Source organism: Eretmochelys imbricata, chromosome 24 (genome assembly GCF_965152235.1).
Source record: "Eretmochelys imbricata isolate rEreImb1 chromosome 24, rEreImb1.hap1, whole genome shotgun sequence".
NCBI lineage: Eukaryota > Metazoa > Chordata > Testudines > Cheloniidae > Eretmochelys > Eretmochelys imbricata.
This window is the reverse complement of record NC_135595.1, coordinates 5,810,769-5,828,138: the sequence shown is the minus strand read 5'-3', so window position 1 is coordinate 5,828,138 and position 17,370 is coordinate 5,810,769. Positions and strand designations below refer to the sequence as shown.

The window sequence follows — 17,370 nt, the reverse complement described above, 5'->3', positions numbered from 1 at the left end:
ACAGGGACGAAATGGTCCCCTACGTCCACACGCCTGGAGCAGGATCAATCCCAGCGCCTCCCGCACCGAGAGTGCAAACTCCTGCACTTGAGCGAAGCGTGCTGGTGCATTAATAGCTGGCTGTTGCCACGGCTGGGGGTGCCCCTAGAGGGTGACATCACCACACTGACCTCGAGGGCTGGGAGGCGGAGACGGATGGCTGGCCGTGCCCTCATCCTCAGACAGCGCCTCTAAGTCCTCGTCGCCCTCCTGCAGCTGGGCGGGGCCGTCGCCTAAGGGATGGTCACTTGGCAACAGGCTCCCGTGGTTGCTCCCTCGGCTCTGCTGCAGAGAGGGAAAAGAGGAGTCATGTGAAAGCAACACCGCGGCCCTGGGGGCGTCATCGGCAGCGGGGATCGAACACAGGACTTAGCGGCTGAACTAGGAGAGCCAAGGCAGGGCAGCCTCCTTGACATGGGTGTGTGGTCCAGCCACCACTAGAGGGGGACAGAGCGCCACGCGGAGTGGGCGTGGCTTCCAGCCCCACCCCTCCAAACGAAGCCAGGTTGAACCGGGGCAGGACAGCTGGGCCGCTCTAGGAACAGGAGGGCCAAGCACTCCACGGGTTTTGTGCCAAAAGATGGGAGGATCCTTGTGCCCCGGGCTCCCGAGGGGAGGGACCCTGCCAAGGATCTGGAGGGGGCGGTGCAGGGGGCGACCCTGCCCTGGGCGGGGGGCCAAGAAGCAGGTACAATGGGGTTGTGGGATTTATATAATTTTTTTCAAAAGGATGTGAGATTTTTTTTTTCCAGCCCCAAATCAAACTGCACCCAGGGCTTTTTACATCCTCCTCCTGCCCTCGCTGTCTGGGACACCGCACAGACTGACCGTGGGCGCCAGGAACCAGAGGTGCCCTGTGCTGGGGGCAGGTGCTGAGTCTCCAGCAGAGGGAAACCCCAGAGAAGGCTCCCGGCCGCCCCCCCCTTTCAGCACGTGGGGGCAACACGGCTGTTCTGGGAAGGGCGGCGTGTGAATTGCTTGGCTGGGGTCGAGAGCCCTGCGGACAGCAGGCCCCATTGGTTGATACAGCAGGGCGACCTCCCGCCCCAGCCCTGCCCTGCCAGGGACCAGCTTGCGCCACCCTTTTGCTGCCCCCGGAGCGGAGACTCACAAACGCCCTGAGGCTGGGTTACTCCCGACCCAGTGGGGAGTCGAACCGGTGACTGAGGGGCTCCCTGCCGCGCCCCCGACCCCCCGCCCCCCAGCCCAGCTGCCAGGCCTCGAGCAGCGGGCTCGCAATGCGTCCCCCGCACCTGGCGCCGCCGTGCATTGTGGGTAACCCTACCTGGGGCGGGGTGAAGCTGAGATACAGGGCGTCCCCCGCGGGCAGGCTCCGCCTCCGAGGCTCCCCCCGCTTCCGGACCCACACCGCCTCGGCAGCGCCCCCTTCCGGCCGCAGCGCGGCCACCTGCGTGCGGGCCTCCTCCGCCTCGCGCTCCAGCTGGGCCCGCTCCCGCTCGCTCTCCCGCAGCCGCGCCTCCAGCACCCCGGCCTCCTGCGCCTTCTCCTGGCACAGCTGGTGGCAGCGGCTCAGCTCCTCCTGGAGCAGGGTATGCTGCCTCTGCAGCAGCGCCAGATCCGTGGCCTGCTTCTCCGGGGCCCTGGCCGCCTCCCCCGGCGCCCCCTTGCGGGAGTTGGCGCGAGGCGGCTTCTCCTGCCGGCCGCCCCCGTCGTAGAGGTGCAGCTCCAGGGCGGTGTCCTGCTGCACCACGGCAGCCTGGGGAGGGGAGAGGAGAGGGCGTCACTGGGGCTCTCGCGGCCCCACGCTCAGCCGGACCTACAGGCCCCAGGGAGGGCAGGGGCGACCCCTAGGCTGGGATCCCGGCTCCGGCAACTCCCTGGCCACCTCCTGCTGCAAACGCTGGTCTCTCGCGCTCATTCTGTACCTGTGTACTCTGCCCCCCCCCCAGGGACAGCTGTGCCCCTGTCCCCAGGCCCTGTGCCTCTCCCTTCAGCCCCCTTCATCGGGGCTCTGGGCCTCCTCCCCGCTGGGGACTTCTCCTACCCCATCCCCAGTGCCCAGCTCTGCACCCCTCGGCCCTGGAACGCCTCCCTGTTTGCACTGAGCTCCACGCACCCCCTCTCCCCTCCCAGCGATTCTCCCCCCTCCTACCGCCATCCCTGGCACCTGGTTCTCAGAGCCCTCTCCCCAGGACTCCCCCTCCCACCTCATGCCCTGCCCTAGGGGTCCCCCTACCCTCTTCCCTCCATGCTACAGCAGCTCTATGACCCTCTATGCTCTATGACTCCCTCTGCCCTAATGACAAACCTAGGCAGCAACAGGGGAACCCCACCCCCACCCATAGGGACATGCCTCAGCTCCCCACCAGGATGGATCCCACTGCACCCACCAAGGAGAACCAAAACCTTGCTTTACAGCTGGTGGGGAGCACAGCTCGAAGTTCCCCCAGCCAGCGGGCATATGGGATGGGAGGGAGGTTTGATGGTACAGACCTGCAGGCCATGGAGGAGGGCGTAGAGTGCCACGAGCCGGTGAATCACTTCCTGGGAAGGAAGAGAGCAATAAATCCACATAAATAATAAATCAACAGCTCTTTCTAGCCGTAGATCTCAAGAGGCTTCAGAAAGAAGCTCAGTATCATTATCCCCATTTTATAGATGGGGAAACTGAGGCACAGGGGGGACAAATGACTGGCCCAGCAGGCCAGTGGCAGAGTTGGGAATAGAACCCAGGGCTCCCAGCCCAGGGCTCTAGCCACTAGGACACACTGCCTCCCCACAAATCCCCACACTCAGCACAGCTGTTTGGAAAACACACACTGAGTTACAGGGTGCAGAGCCAGGACTCCCCTCTCCTATTAACCCCTTCCCTCCAGCTGTATAAAACCCACCCCCACCCAGAGGCCGCCAGCCCCCGTACCTCATGGGGTACCTTCTGCTGCAGCTGGTTACCATTCCCGTCCTACAGAGACAGAAGGCAGAGATTAGCCATGTGAAGCCCCCCACAGCCAGCACCCCTAAAGTAAATGTGTGTGTTACAGGCCCCCCTCTGTGCTGATTTACAGGGGAGACGAATCTGTCTCCCCTCGCGCTAGCTGTCACCCCCCGCCGTGGTGGACCCACTGGGACTGGCGCCCTGCCGGGGCAGAAAGGGGCTTACCCGCTGTTCGGAGTCAGCTCTGCAGAACTCCAGGGAGCCGTTGAGGCTGCTGGTCTCGCTGTCTGCGGAGGGAAGAGTGAGCAGATGAGACAGGCCGCGCTAGCCCCTTCCTGGGCAGAAATCTGCCTGCTTGTCACCGACGCAGGAGGTGCTGAGGGGCTCGGCCCTTGCTACATCTAATTTTAGTGGATTGTGCTACGTAGCACCCCCATAGGGGTCAAGAGACCATTGTGATCAGCCAATCTGACCTCCTGCATACCCGAGAACCTCACCCAGGGACGGCTGCATCTGGCCGGGCTGGAGAGGCACTTTCAGGAAGAGACCCCCGGTTTTGATTTAAAGACTGAGGCCTGGTCTACTGCAGGTTTCGCTGGCCGAGCGGTCAGTCCCAGGTGCGATCCCCAACCCAGAGCGCAGCCAGCAACAGACCCATGTGTAGACACAGTTATACCAGTACAAAAAGTCCATTTGCCAACAGTTTGGGGAAAATGGTTGTATGCCTTTTGCGGGACCCCCACTAGGAGAATTGCCCAGTGGAGCTCTCCAGTATAGCTATACTGACAAGCCTTTCTAGTGTAGCCACGGCCCCAGGGGTGGAGAATCGCCCACATCCCTAGGCATGGTGTTCCAATGGTTAACGACCCACACTTAAGAATCTGCACTTCATTCCTAGCTAGGTCTCCCTTCAGCTCCCACCCATCGGCTCTCATTCGGCCGCTGGGTTAGACACCCTTCCTCCGTCACAAATCTCCTCCGCCCCGGAGGTGGTCCTGGGATAGGAACCCCGTCGCCCTCCATCTATTTCGCTTCCCACAAAGAGCAGGGGCAGCTCCTTAGGCATCTCACTGCAAGGCAGGTTTTTCCAGCCCGTGAATCATTCCCGTCCTTCGCTCTAGAGGCCTCTCCTATCTTGCAAGATACACACAGTAGAAAAGGAGCTGGCACAAGTACAAAACACTGATCAGCTCCAGGGTCTACATGGGCAGCATCTGGCCCTGCAGCGAGACTGCGCCACGCAGTGCCCCCGACAGGGCAGGGAGAAATCGGAAGGGAGGCCTCAGCTCGTACTCGGGGTGTCGGAGCCGGAGCCGCCGTCGGGATCAGCAGGGTGGTTCTGGTCTCGGTCCCTCACGGCTCCCACGAAGAGATCCTTCAAACACTCCACTGGGGGAGAAACGCATGGTGAACTAGGGCTGGCAAGACACTGATATTCCCTATCTTTCAGCACCGTGAATCCTCCTGCAGCCCTGGGGTCTGCTAGCAATGGAGCTGGGGAGAGGTTGGGCACTAAACCGAGACTCAGGACACATGGGTTCAATTCCCAGCTCTGTCACTGACTCCCTGCGTGACCTTGGGCATGTCACTGCCCTGCTCTGTGCCTCCGTTTCCCCATCCGTAAAATGGGGAATTAGTACAAATGCCTCTTTCCCACCCTGCGTCTGTCTGGTCTATGCAGACTGCAAGTTTTGGCCGATCGCTCCCTGTTAGCACCGGCTGTTCTACCCCTGACAAGAGATGAACACTGGGAAGGGGAAATCTTCCTGCTTTGGGCCTTAAAACTCATCCTAATTAGAGGTTTGGAGGAGACCCATTGTGGGCAGATTATCCCACAACTGTCCACCAGAGGGAGTCCTCGCCCCTTGCTCTGAAGCAGCTGGTGCTGTCAATGTGTGAGACCAGATACCGGGCTAGATGGGCCCGGGGTCTGATCTGGTATGGCAGGAGATCTGGCAGGCTGGCCCTGCAGGAGGGAGGGCACTGAGAGTGGGGGGGTGTTTAGTCCTGTGGCATCGGGTACCTTCACGGATGGCTTCATGGAGCAGCTTCTCTCCACGGGGCCCGTCCAATGACTCAGCCCGGAAGAGGCTGCGGGGGGTCGGGCAGGCTGGGGGGTCCTCGCATCCGCTCTGCAGGCTGAGCATTTCCGCAAACAGCCCCACCTTCTCCTCCAGCAGCTCAGTGATCTCCCGGTCCCGCTGCGCCATCTGGTCTGGGGAGATGAGAAGGGAGGGGGATGAATGACGGGGGCTGGCAGGGCAGCCTGGGCCGGGGTGGGGGTGGGGTTACTGCTGAGGTGGGGGGGGAGGGTCCGTTATTTCTGGGCCAGGGCACACTGGCGGTGACTGTTGGGGTGGCATGGCGTGGGGTGGGACACAAGGGCCAGTGACTGCCGGGGACACACCGGGCGGCGAGGAGGGGGCAGTCACTGTGGGGGCAGGGCGACCCCCTACCTTTCAGCTTGCGCAGGGAGGCCTCGCTCTCAGTCTCGATCAGGGGGAAATCCTGGCGACTGGGGCACCTAGAGCAGATCAGCCGCGTCAGGGGCTGGAGCCACAGGCTAGAAATCCCCAGCCCCCCTCCCTCGGCACCCTCTGACTGCAGATCCCAAAGCACCACCCAGACACTAAGGGCTTGAGCTCCACCCGCACCCCTGGGGGGGGGGGTCACGATCACTCTCCCCCCTGGGCCGCCAGGGATCACGGCTCCCTTCGTGCCCGGTACAGCTCGCAGCACTCTCCCTGAGAGCGGGGAATCAGAGCCGGCTTAGTCTGCCCAGCCAGACGCTCCACAGATCCACCCCAGCGGTGCCCCCTCCATAGCATCCAGCGCATGGGGATGGCTGCCCCCCACCCGCCACCTTTCCCCACGGGCACCCTCTTCCCGCTGATGCCATCTTCACCCCTCCACTGGCTGCTCATGTTGGTCACCCCCATGCCACCCAGTAGCAGTCTGATAGCTTATCCACTCCTCCCTCCCAACCCCCCAGAGGTCCCAGGGTTGCAGGCACCCCCCCACCCCATATCTCTGACACCTCCGTGCCCCACCTGCACTGGAGACAGGGAGTGCTCGCTGCTCACCCCCTGCCCCAGGGCAGGGAGACTCCCCCGGAACACAAGGCCCACCCGGGGCGTCACCACTTGGGCCAACAGCGGAACCAGAACCTGGAGCTTTTAGTGCTAAAAGCCCCAGCCTCTGACGCTTGAGCTGGAGAAGCGGCTCCCTTTGCCGGCAGCTATAGTAAAGCTTTTATCCTGCCCGTGCCGAACCGGAGGCAGACGGAGTCCCTCCCTCTCCCTCTCCCGCTGGGCGGGGGCACTCACAGGCGGACGGTTTGCTGGATGATCTTCATCCAGGTGTTGCGGTCGTCACGGGAGGCGGCATGGACCTCGTACATCTCCGGCGGGGTGGCGCTGATCAGGAACATGCCCTTCTCCTGGTTGGCGATGTCCCGGACGATCAGGTTCTGCAGCGAGATCACCGCCGGCTTGTCCTGTGGGAGGGGGCGTGGCAGCCCATTAGGGGGGATGAAGGGGAATGGGGGGAACCCAGGGGTTCAGGAAGAGAGAAGCTGTGAGGACTGGCAGAGTCATTATCTCCTAGTGTTCCCCCGTCTGTCTGTCCATCTCCACCAGCTGTCTCTTGTCATACTTAGATGGGAAACTCTCTGGGGCACTCTGTGGTGTCCACAGAGTGCCTGGCCCAATGGGGGGCCCAGTCCAGGATTGGGGCTCCCAGACATTACCGTAACACCAGATCCGTCCGAGGGGCAACACGCATGGGAAGGCTCACCCATGCCAGCGCGGCTAAGACGACCCAGGAGCCGGGGCAATGCGAGCAGGTGCTCAGGGTCCCGGGCCAGCCCGTGCGGTCACAGCGGCACAGCTGGTCTTCACCAGGCTAGGGCGGGTAAAGCTCGGGCAGGTCTGTCTACCTGGACTGCAGGTCAGACAGAGCCGTGGGTAACGAAGCCGGACACAGCAGATCCACCGGAGCAACACGGTTATTGGTTCAGGCTCCGGATGGGACTCTAGACAGCGACTGTTCCCAGCTCCGCTGCTGACCCGCTGGGAACAGTCAATGTGCCTCTGTTTCCCCTCCCAGCCTTTGCCTTTTCCATGTAGATCTGAGGCAGGGACTGTCTCTCGCTGGGGCTGTGCAGCGCTCAGTGCAATGGGCCCCTCTCCACTGCCATATAAACAACAGCGATAGCCGCAAAAGAGTGACACAGGGAGCAAGGGAGCAGACGCAGAGACCACCGGGCACAGGAGGGCTACGAGCCAGGCAGGTAACAATGCTTCGCTCACACAGGGCCTGCCACTGGAGATGCTCCCAATGCCAAGGAATTCACCCTCCCAACGGCCCCTGGGAGGGAGCGGGTCAGGATCACATCGGGTTTGTTTACAGCTGGGAGGCAGGCAGCTCAGGCAAGGGGCTCTCCTGCTGCAAGATGGGACCCAGAAGTCCTGACACCTAGCTGTGTGCCCTGAGCCCCAGCTAAGCCACCCCTTTTGCCAGGAGGCCCGGCTGTTTCGGAGCAGCCCTGTGGCAGAGGAGGAGAAGCTGGAGAGACAGACGCGCTCGGACCAGCAGCAGCTCACCAGGGTGGGGAAGGTGAATTTCTGGTCCTTCTCCTGGAGCAAGATGAGGACGTCAGTCATCAGCAGCACCAGGACATCTGTGAGCAAGAGGAAGGACACAAGGGCATCAAGGCGAGGGGCCTGCGGGCAATGGGAACCTGCGACCAGCTGCTGCAACCCGGCAGGTTCACTCAGCATCAGCCAGGCCGCCGCGGGAGGAGGGATGGAGCCTCTGCCGGCAGCAGAAGGAACCAGGAGCTGGGGCTGAGGGAGCTGGGCAGGGACACCCCGGGGAGCGGCCACACCTGGGAAGAGGCGGAGGCTGGTGCCCGTCATGGCTTCAGGCTGGGCTTCGGGGGAGTGGGGAAATTCAAGCCCACGTGGATGTGCCCGGGGGTGGGGGACGGAGCCTGTGCCGGGTTCCCCCCGGGATTCCCCCCTCGCCCGCACCTTTGAAGCGCCCGGCCGCCGTCTTCCACAGCAGGCATCCGTCATGCACCAGCTTGCGACGCCATAGCTCCTCTTTGCAGAAGGAGCCGCTGTGGCCCTCCCAGGCCAGCTGGGCCTTGGACCGCCCGTCCACGCGCCCGTAGATCTCCTGCAGCCGTGCGTTCTTCTCGGACTCGTGCACCTCCTGGTCGATGGCCGAGATCAGGTCCTTGACCAGCGTCAGGGCCGTGCCCAGGTCCTGCTGATCCGCCTCGTTCCCTGGGGAAGGGAGGGGACAGCGCCAGGAGTCAGGGCGGCTCCTTCCCCAAGAGCTGAGCCGGGCAGGGCACGGCACTCCCCACGCCCCTAGCTCTGCCCATGTCCCTCGATCCCGACCTGCAGCCCCCTACTATGCCCGCCCTGGGTTCCCCACGCCCCTAGCTCTGCCCATGTCCCTCGATCCCGACCTGCAGCCCCCTACTATGCCCGCCCTGGGTTCCCCACGCCCCTAGCTCTGCCCATGTCCCTTGATCCCGACCTGCAGCCCCCTACTATGCCCGCCCTGGGTTCCCCACGCCCCCAGCTCTGCCCATGTCCCTTGATCCCGACCTGCAGCCCCCTACTATGCCCGCCCTGGGTTCCCCACGCCCCTAGCTCTGCCCATGTCCCTTGATCCCGACCTGTAGCCCCCTACTATGCCCGCCCTGGGTTCTCCACGCCCCCAGCTCTGCCCATGTCCCTTGATCCCGACCTGCAGCCCCCTACTATGCCCGCCCTAGGTTCCCCATGCCGCCAGCTCTGCCCTTGCTCCTGAATCCCCCCCCAGCCCCTCCTCTCAGGAGCCCCTTCACCTTTGGAGTTCTGCAGGATGCGGTCGATGAGGACAGGGTACTTGGTGATCCTCTGGGTGACCAGCAGGATGCACTCCTGCACCCCGTGCCGGCGCAGCACCGAGGAGCGGGTCAGCCTCTGTTGGGAGGGGAGATGGGGACAAGGATCAGACGTCAGGTCAGCGCCCGGCCCATGGGCTTCCCGGCCTCGAGTCACCGCTCAGTCAGTGGCACGCTGCCCTACAGGCAGGATAAGCTCTGTGACCCCTCTATACAGATGGGGAAACTGAGGTTCAGAGAGGGGAAGGGACTTGGCCATGGTCAGCAGCAGAGCTGAGAACAGCAGCCAGATCTCCTGACCCCTCCCAGTGCCCGCTCCAGTCAATGGCTCTCCCCAGGACAGTGTCACGCCAGCCTCACCTCTGCCGTGCCCCAGGAGCCTGGCTCGCCAAGGTGGGACCAACCCACAGGAACAAGACCGAATTCCTGCCCTCCCCTGTGGCACCAGGGTCGATAGGAGAGCTGGACCCCGTTGAGCCTCAAGTGCCCCCCAATTGCACTGGACAGCTTCACCAGACCCCAACCTATACCCCGCTGCAGCTCCGGATGGAGGCTGGGAAGGGACTCACCCGTATGAACTGCTGGAACCTTTTGTCCCGGGCAAACAGCTCCTTGTAGAGCTTCACAGCCTTGTTGTGCCGGCTGCAAAACTCCGTATAGGCCTTCTTCATCTGCTCGGCACTGGGGCCGGAGAACTGCGGGGAGGAGACAGACGGTCAGGCACCGTCACCAAGCGCTGCTGCAAAGAGCCATGAGAACCAGCACACGCAGGGCTCCCCCGCCACGGAACTGCGGCCACCTCTGGGGGGCAAGAGATCCGGCCGCTGCTTGCACAGTGCAATGACGCCAACAGCTGGGACTGTGCACTGATCTCCCCCCTCCTGCTCTGGCAAAGAGAACTGCCGGGGGGTGGGGGGGGGCGCTAGGGAGGCAGAATGTTAATTAGTGGAGTTAACACCCTGACTTGTGCCGTGAGCGCGTTATCGCAGCCCAGCGCCCCCTGCTGGGTCCCTGCCCTGGCGGCACAGCGCCCCCTAGCACCACACTGGGCCATCGGGGTCAGCGCTGAGTGCGAAGGGAGACCATCCTCCCGTACCCAGCACAGCATCCTGCTCCCGGCACCACAGCGCCCCCCGGCACCACACTGGGGAAGTGCAGTCACCGCTGACCGGTACAGACAGTGCCCCCCCCCCGGCTGAAGCCCACACATTCCCTGCAGCACGGCGCCCCCAGTGGCTACGACACAGCGGCCACCCCACTGACTCAGAGGGCAGAGCGCCCCCTGCTGAGCTCCCCACCCTGCTCGCTGTAGCACGGCGCCCCCTAGCGCCATGCTGGGGCATTGCGGTCAGCACTGACTCAGAGGGGAGAGCGCCCCCTGCTGAGGGCCCCCCTCGCTCCAGTGTCCCTGGGTCTCCCATCCGGCCTTTGCCCGGCCTCCAGCTCCCAGCTGGCGGGGGGGGGGGAGTGTCCGGGCAGAGCGAGCCCCACCCCCTCCCACCTGCTGGATCAAGATGTCCCCCAGATGGTGGATGACGAAGTTCTTGTTGCTGTTGGTGGCCAGCGACTCCTTGCGCCGCTCCAGCAGCTGCACGAGGAAGCGGTCGTGGATCTCGCTCAGCTCGTCCACGCAGGGGAACATGCTCTGCACCAGGGCCGGGTCCATCTGCAGGTCCTCCAGCATCCCCTTGCGGAACATGTTGATCATGATCTTCAGGGTGCGGACATGATGCATCTCGGTCTGGATCAGCTCTGGGGAGAGGCGCGAGATGGGGAGATGAGAGGCAGAGCCAGGAACCCCAAGGCAGCCCCCCAGGGGCAGGTGCCCCAAGGCCGTGTTCATAGAATCATAGACTTTAAAGGTCAGATGGGACCATTATGATCATCTAGTCTGACCTCCTGCACAGTGCAGGCCACCGAATCTCACCCACCCACTCCTGTAACAAACCCCTGACCTATGTCTGAGCTACTGAAGTCCTCAACTCGTGGTTTAAAAACTTCAAGGTGTAGAGAATCCTCCAGCAAATGACCATGTCTCACGCTGCAGAGGAAGGCGAAACACCCCCAATCTGCCCTGGAGGAAAATTCCTTCCCGACCCCAAATATGGCGATCGGCTAAACCCTGCGCATGTGGGCAAGACTCACCAGCCAGACACCCAGGCAAGAATTCTCTGTAGTAACTCAGATCCCACCCTACTAGTGTCCCATCACAGGCCATTGGGTATATCTACCACTAATAGTTGAAGATCAATTAATTGCCAAAATTAGGCTATCCCATCATAACATCCCTTCCATAAACTTATCAAGCTTAGTCTTAAAGCCAAATAGGTCTTTTGCCCCCACTGCTCCCCTTGGGAGGCTGTTCCAGAACTTCACTCCTCTGATGGTTAGAAACCTTCGTCTAATTTCAAGTCTAAACTTCCTGATGGCCAGTTTATATCCATTTGTTCTTGTGTTCACACTGGTACTGAGCTTAAATAATTCCTCTCCCTCCGTGGTATGTTACATGCCCACAGAGGACCAGACTCCAATCCAGCCCCCAGCTGGGCAGCCTGCCTCCTTAGCTCCAGCCCCTGCGGCTCCCTGGTTCTGGCGCTGGGACGCCCCAGTGAATCAGCTGCTCTGTAACGACCCACGGGGCTGGATCCATCCTCGCCCGGCCCCGTAGCCGAGCCCAAGGTGGGGGTAAAATCACCATCGTCCCAGCTTGGCTTGGCCTCGCGCCCACGTCGCGAGCAAGCGGGAATCAGGCCTCTGCATTGTGAGCTCCTGGGGGCAGGGATGGGAGCTTTATCCCCTGAGGGCCACTCACCTTCAAAGCACGGGGTGGGGGGGAGGTGGATAGAACCCAGGAGTCCTGGCCTGCGCACAGCCATCTGCTCAGCCCCTCCCCGAGCAAGGGTGGAGTAATAAAGGGTCCCCAGCCCATGCCCTGACCCACCGGGGCTGCCCAGCCTGGGAATGGGGAGGAGCCACGTGCTCCGGGGATGGGAACGGGCAGGGTGGGGTGCGGAGCTGCGTCCCGGCCAGGCCCAGGAGCGCGCAGGGGGCCAGGGCTCACCGTAGATGACGTCCTGGCGCTTCATCACCTCCTTCTTGTGTTGTTGCAGGTAGTTGTTGTCGACTGCCAGGCTCCAGGAGTCGGCTGCAAAGTCCTTCTCGTCCGTCTCGAAGTTGCTCATCAGCTGGTTGTAGATGACCGTGGCCCCTGGGGCGGGGAAGAATGGCCAGTCAGGGGGAGCCTGGTCCGAGGGGTGAAGTTCCCCCACCCCACCCGGGGGGGGCGTGTGTGCACAGAACAGGAGAGCAGGGGGCAGGGCAATGCTCCCACCCAGCACCGGGCTCTGCCCTGCTCTGGCCAGCACATCGGGGTGTTGTTTCAGAACTGGGGTCCCGCAGACAGAATCACATGCTATGTTCTATTATACCCTGAGAAGGCGGGGGGTGGAGAGGAAGTGGAGCATACAGGCCTATGAGAAGTCCAGAGGGCAATTGCCCCCTTTGCCCCATTGCATAGCCCAGAACCCACCGCCCCTGCAGTGCTAAGGCCCGCCACCTCAGGTCTCCCACCGACGGCGAGGCTCTGGGCACTACCCCACCCGATAGCGGATCCGAGCGTCACCCAGATGTGCCCCGCCTAGAGACCGAGGGAGCCTGGCAGAGGGCTCACACCTTCGTCGATCAGCGACTCCACCGACAGTGTCCGGTTGCGTATGTTCAGGGAGTCGGTAGACTGGGACAGGATGCGCCGGAGCCCCAGGGGCGACTCGTCGTTGAAGTTCCTGGAGGGAGATGGGGGGAGAATCCCGGGTCAGAGAAAGCCCCCCAGATGGGAAACAAAAACACGGCAGCTCCTGGCCACGCACTGCGCCAGCCATCACCACACAGACAGTCAATTTCCCACAGCTGGGAACCCAGGCGCCGGGAGGAGACAGTCAGATGGGGGAGCCAGTGGCAACGCTGGGAATGAAACCAGGAGTCCTACCTCCCAGTGCCCTTGCTCTGATCACTAGACCCTGCTCCTGGCTCACAGCTGAGAAAAGAACCCAGGAGTCTTGATTCCTGGTCCCGTGCTCCAACCACCCGACCCCGCTCCCCCTCTTGCCCCAGCACTTACCCTGCAATGTTGGTGGTGGAGACGCTTTTGGAGAGGGACAGGGTGGGCCGCCCCCGGCGGGAGCCCAGCAGGGTCTGGCGGAAGCTCTCGGATGGGTAGATGGCCGAGTTGGGACGCTCCCTTGTGGTCGCTGCAAAGAGAGGGTGCAAACGGGCGCCGTGAGCTGGGGCACCGGGGAAGGGTGGGTCCCATTGGTGAGCCCACCCCGGCACGGCCTGACCATTTGCCGATGAACAGCATGGGCCACGCCAAGGCGTCAAGAACCAGATCACAGCACGTGGGTCCCCACTGAGCAGGACCCGGCCAAAGCATCCACCGCAGTAAATACTTGGGGACAGCATCCATGCTAGGGACCCAACCCTGTCCAGTGCAGCCCATGGTTCCCCGAAGCTGTTTCAGTAGCCATGCCCAGCAGGCGCGCTCTCCCCTGTTCCGGGAAAGGGAGTGGGGACTAGTGGTTGGAGCAGGTGGCTGGAGGAGAGAGGGGAAAACCAGAAAGAGAGAATGTTTGGAGTCCCAGCTTGGCACAGGCTCAAGGCCTCTGCTTTGCCCCCGCTGTCCACGGTGCTTATCTGGCCCCCATCACCACAGGGCCGGAGCATCTATCCTGTGCCAGGATCCCCACTGCACTGCTGGGGGACTGAGGTACAGAGAGTTAGGCCCTTGATTTTTAAAGGTAACTCCCGTGGGAGTTAGGCACCTAAGTACACTCAGAAATCTGGCCCTCAGCAACTAGCCTAAGCGCAGAGTCTCCAGCAGAGCAGGGAATTGAACCCCAGGCTAACAAGTCCCAGGTTAGTCTCTAAACACCAAGCCACCTTCTCTCGTCTTCACCGCCTGTTCCTGGCACGGGCAGGCAGCTTGGCCTAAAGCCTAAGGCCTTCGTCTGCAGCCAGATTAAAAGAGCAGCCGAGCAGCAGCCATTAGCTCACATTCCATCTAAATTACATTAAAACAATGTAAGATCCCCCATCCTAATGGCCCCCACTATTATCAGATAAAGAAACATATCTTAAGATGGCTAAAGAAAACTTAGTTTGACAGCATCCTGTCTGTCAAGGAATCACTTATCAACAGCTGTGGTTGTGAAATCCTCATTTCTTTACTGTTTTGTCGTTATGGTCCCCACTTCCCTATTCGCAAAAAGAAAAGGAGGACTTGTGGCACCTTAGAGACTAACCAATTTATTTGAGCATAAGCTTTCGTGAGCTACAGCTCACTTCATCGGATGCTGTAGCTCACGAAAGCTCATGCTCAAATAAATTGGTTAGTCTCTAAGGTGCCACAAGTCCTCCTTTTCTTTTTGTGAATACAGACTAACACGGCTGCTCCTCTGAAACCTGTCACTTCCCTATTGTTTATCTGTATGGTCTCTGTCTGGTTCTTTGATTGTTTCTGACTGTTACATAATTAATTTTGCCAGGTGTAAATTAATTAAGGTGGTGGGGTAGGATTGGTTCAAGAATTTTGTTATACTATGTTAGGATTGGTTAGTAAAATTTTAGTATAACGATTGGTAAAAAAGGACTCGAATTTCACTATATGAATTGGGGTCCAAAAGGAAGGTCTTTGGGTCCCAACTCCAGGACACAGCCCCAAGATCAGAGCTGCCAGACCTCAACACTCTGCCAATGACACCGTGCAGAAACTGGAGTTCCCTAGTCGAGGACCTGATCCTGACTGGCCATCAAGAAAAGTTCATCTGTCTTATTGGGAGTGGTGAGCACTGGGTGTGTAGCACGTGCGGTCTGGCTTTGGGGATTGTTAAGAAATAGAGGTTATGTAGGATATTACTGGGTAAGGCTCTTTCACTGGTAAAAGACTCCGTAAACCCACAAAGGATTAAGTCCGGAGTCCACAGGGAAAGGGTGTTTGCCCGGAGCCCACAGGGGAGTAGAGTCCTCGGGGCGTGTGGGAAAGTCTGGCCCCAGTGAAGTCAGTAGGAATGGTGCTACCAATTCCATCCGGGCCAGGATTTCACCCTCTGCGTGTGAGGCTGAGGGGCCAGCACCCCAGCTGGTGTGGGCGGGTTTAACTGCCTGGCGGGCAGCTCCACCGGCACAGAGTGGGGAGGGATAGCTCAGTGGTGTGAGCATTGGCCTGCTAAACCCAGGGTTGTGAGTTCAATCCTTGAGGATGCCATTTGGGATCTGGGGCAAAAATTAGGGATTGGTCCTGCTTTGAACAGGGGGTTGGACTAGATGACCTCCTGAGGTCCCTTCCAACCCTGATATTCTATGAACCCTCCTCGGGACGGTTAAGGTCTGGTGGAGTCGAGAGCCAGCTCCGAGTGCTGCAGACCCCGGGAACTTCACAGCCCCCCTGGAGAAACGACCTGGTGGCATTCTCCAGAGCTGCCTGCAGGGGAGGCTGGATGTAATCGCAGCAGATCATTCAAGAGGGGATCTACATCCTAGGCACCATGGAAAACCTCTCTCCTGGGGAGAAAGCCATCTCCACTGCCTCAGGGTGCAGGACCCATGTCAAGCCAGGAGGGGGCAGCGTAGCCCCATCACTGGAGAGCACCTGGGATTTGTTAGCAGCTCCATGCAGCCCTTGGAGAGGGGGTGCCATGGGACCAGCCCCACAGGGGGCAGACACCCTGCAGGGCTCAAGGGGTGTCAATCAGGGAGGTAGAAGCCCCGTGGCTGATGGGCAGACACATGCATGCAGCAGCCTTCCCCATTTCAGCTCCCCCCCAGGGCATTCAGTGGAGACCCCTCCCTTTCCCCAGGAGAGCTGAGCCCTGGGCTGGGACCCCCAGCTGGCGCTCTTGCAGTAGGCCCAAGGGGAGGCGCCAAAGAGCACCGAGGCCAGGAGGCATCGAACCCTGCTAGACCAGCCCTGAGGCTTGGGTAGGGGTCAATTCAGTCCGGCATCTTCTGCCGTGGCTCATCCCTGTGTGAACTGCCCTTCTCTGGGAGACGGGCCCAGAGGCAGAACCAGCCCCTGATGCTGCTGCGTCAGAATTTCCCTCTCCTAGATCTCAGGGCCACAAGCGACCAGAGCATCATCTGATGCGACCACCTGCAGAGCTCAGGCCAGGGGTACCATCCAGGACCGCGCCCAGTTGGAAAACCGAACCCCTTTTCATTTCCCCGAACGCCCCTTGTGCCTGGAACGAGGCAGGCTGAACGCAAGCTCCTGATGCACCTTCTCTAACCCTTTCGCTTTTCGACCTCTTTTAGATCCTGCCCTCTCCACCCGGGGGAAATGATCCCAGCCTCCTGCCAGATTCTTGTCACTTCTCCCACAGCCCCTCTAACTCTGGTGTGCTCCCTTTGTGATGGGGCGATCGGTGCTGCGGGGGTGGGGGGAGGGGAGCCCATTGATTTATATAAAAGCATTCGGCTCTTTTCAATATTACTCCCCATCCTTATGCAGCCGAACGCTGTGTGCGTGTCACGGGCACCTCAGCTCAGCAAACGGGGCAGGAAAGCCACGCTGGGTCAGTTTGCCGTGTCCTGAAGGGCTGATGCTCAACATGGGGCTTCAACACCGCCCTGGTCACGAGATAATGGCGTGGTTATTGCCTCCCGCTGCTCAGATTCTGATCAATAGCAGCCGTGGCAGCTTCCTCTCCGGATGGCCCAGAGCACTTTGCGAACTACACACAGCGCTGCTGGAATGCGGCCACCTCTGGGGCGGGCAGCTGCCAACTGGAACGCAGCACGCTGCGGTGGGACGTCTGGAGTCAAGGGGACTAAAGCAAGCTCTGCCACTAGCCACAGGACCTTTCGTGGCCACCTTTGGACCCCTCCTGGCAGACGTCTGCATATGGAGTAACGTGCATGGAACAATTTATTTCCCTGGGGCAGACAGAGGTCTGGGATGGCCCAACTGGGATCCGAACAAGGGGGTGTGGGAAGTGCAGGGATTTCGAACCTGAGGATTGGAAGCCTAGGCTGCCCCTCCCCATCCTGCTGCTTCGAGATGGAGAGTCAAAGGGACAGGAACTCCACATGGAGCGCTCACGTAAGGGGGGGGACAGAGAAACACGGCCAGCTTTGGCACTGCAGCCCCGGGCTATCACGAGCCATTGACTCAGCCCTCTTCAGCACCATCGCTGGGAGTAGAGCCCAGGAGTCCTGACTCCCAGTCCCCTGCTCTAACCACTTGTCCCCCCTTCCTCTCCCACAGCTGAGAACAGAACCTCCAGGTCCTGTCTCAGAGCCCCTTGTTCTGACCCACAAAACCTCACATTCCTTCCCAGGGCCAGGAATAGAACCCAGGAGTCCCGACTCCCATCTACCTGCTCTAACCCCTGGCCCCCACACCGTCCCAGCCCCCCTTGCTCTAACCAATAGACCTCGCTCACTGCCCACTAATCCAATTCCTTTAATAGAAGCAAATCGCTCCCGGCCCTCACCAGCCACCCCGGCACTCGGCCCCCTCGAGGGGCTCTTCCTTCCCGGC

General features: G+C 60.9%; 1 protein-coding gene across 2 annotated transcripts in view; it reads right to left on the bottom strand.

The window, feature by feature from the left end:
* Positions 1–17,370, bottom strand: part of ARHGEF2 (Rho/Rac guanine nucleotide exchange factor 2) — a 91,257-nt gene that overhangs the window by 2,339 nt on the left and 71,548 nt on the right. For both annotated transcript variants that reach the window (XM_077841234.1, XM_077841233.1), the window contains exons 5-21: positions 12,955–13,084; positions 12,510–12,619; positions 11,899–12,045; positions 10,339–10,589; positions 9,407–9,532; positions 8,799–8,916; positions 7,969–8,226; positions 7,540–7,616; positions 6,262–6,431; positions 5,392–5,459; positions 4,959–5,150; positions 4,229–4,324; positions 3,161–3,222; positions 2,921–2,962; positions 2,494–2,544; positions 1,325–1,756; positions 171–324 (exon numbers count right to left, since the gene is read on the bottom strand). In XM_077841234.1, coding sequence (XP_077697360.1) covers positions 171–324; positions 1,325–1,756; positions 2,494–2,544; positions 2,921–2,962; positions 3,161–3,222; positions 4,229–4,324; positions 4,959–5,150; positions 5,392–5,459; positions 6,262–6,431; positions 7,540–7,616; positions 7,969–8,226; positions 8,799–8,916; positions 9,407–9,532; positions 10,339–10,589; positions 11,899–12,045; positions 12,510–12,619; positions 12,955–13,084 — 2,484 coding nt within the window. The remainder of the gene's footprint in view (positions 1–170; positions 325–1,324; positions 1,757–2,493; positions 2,545–2,920; positions 2,963–3,160; positions 3,223–4,228; positions 4,325–4,958; positions 5,151–5,391; positions 5,460–6,261; positions 6,432–7,539; positions 7,617–7,968; positions 8,227–8,798; positions 8,917–9,406; positions 9,533–10,338; positions 10,590–11,898; positions 12,046–12,509; positions 12,620–12,954; positions 13,085–17,370) is intronic.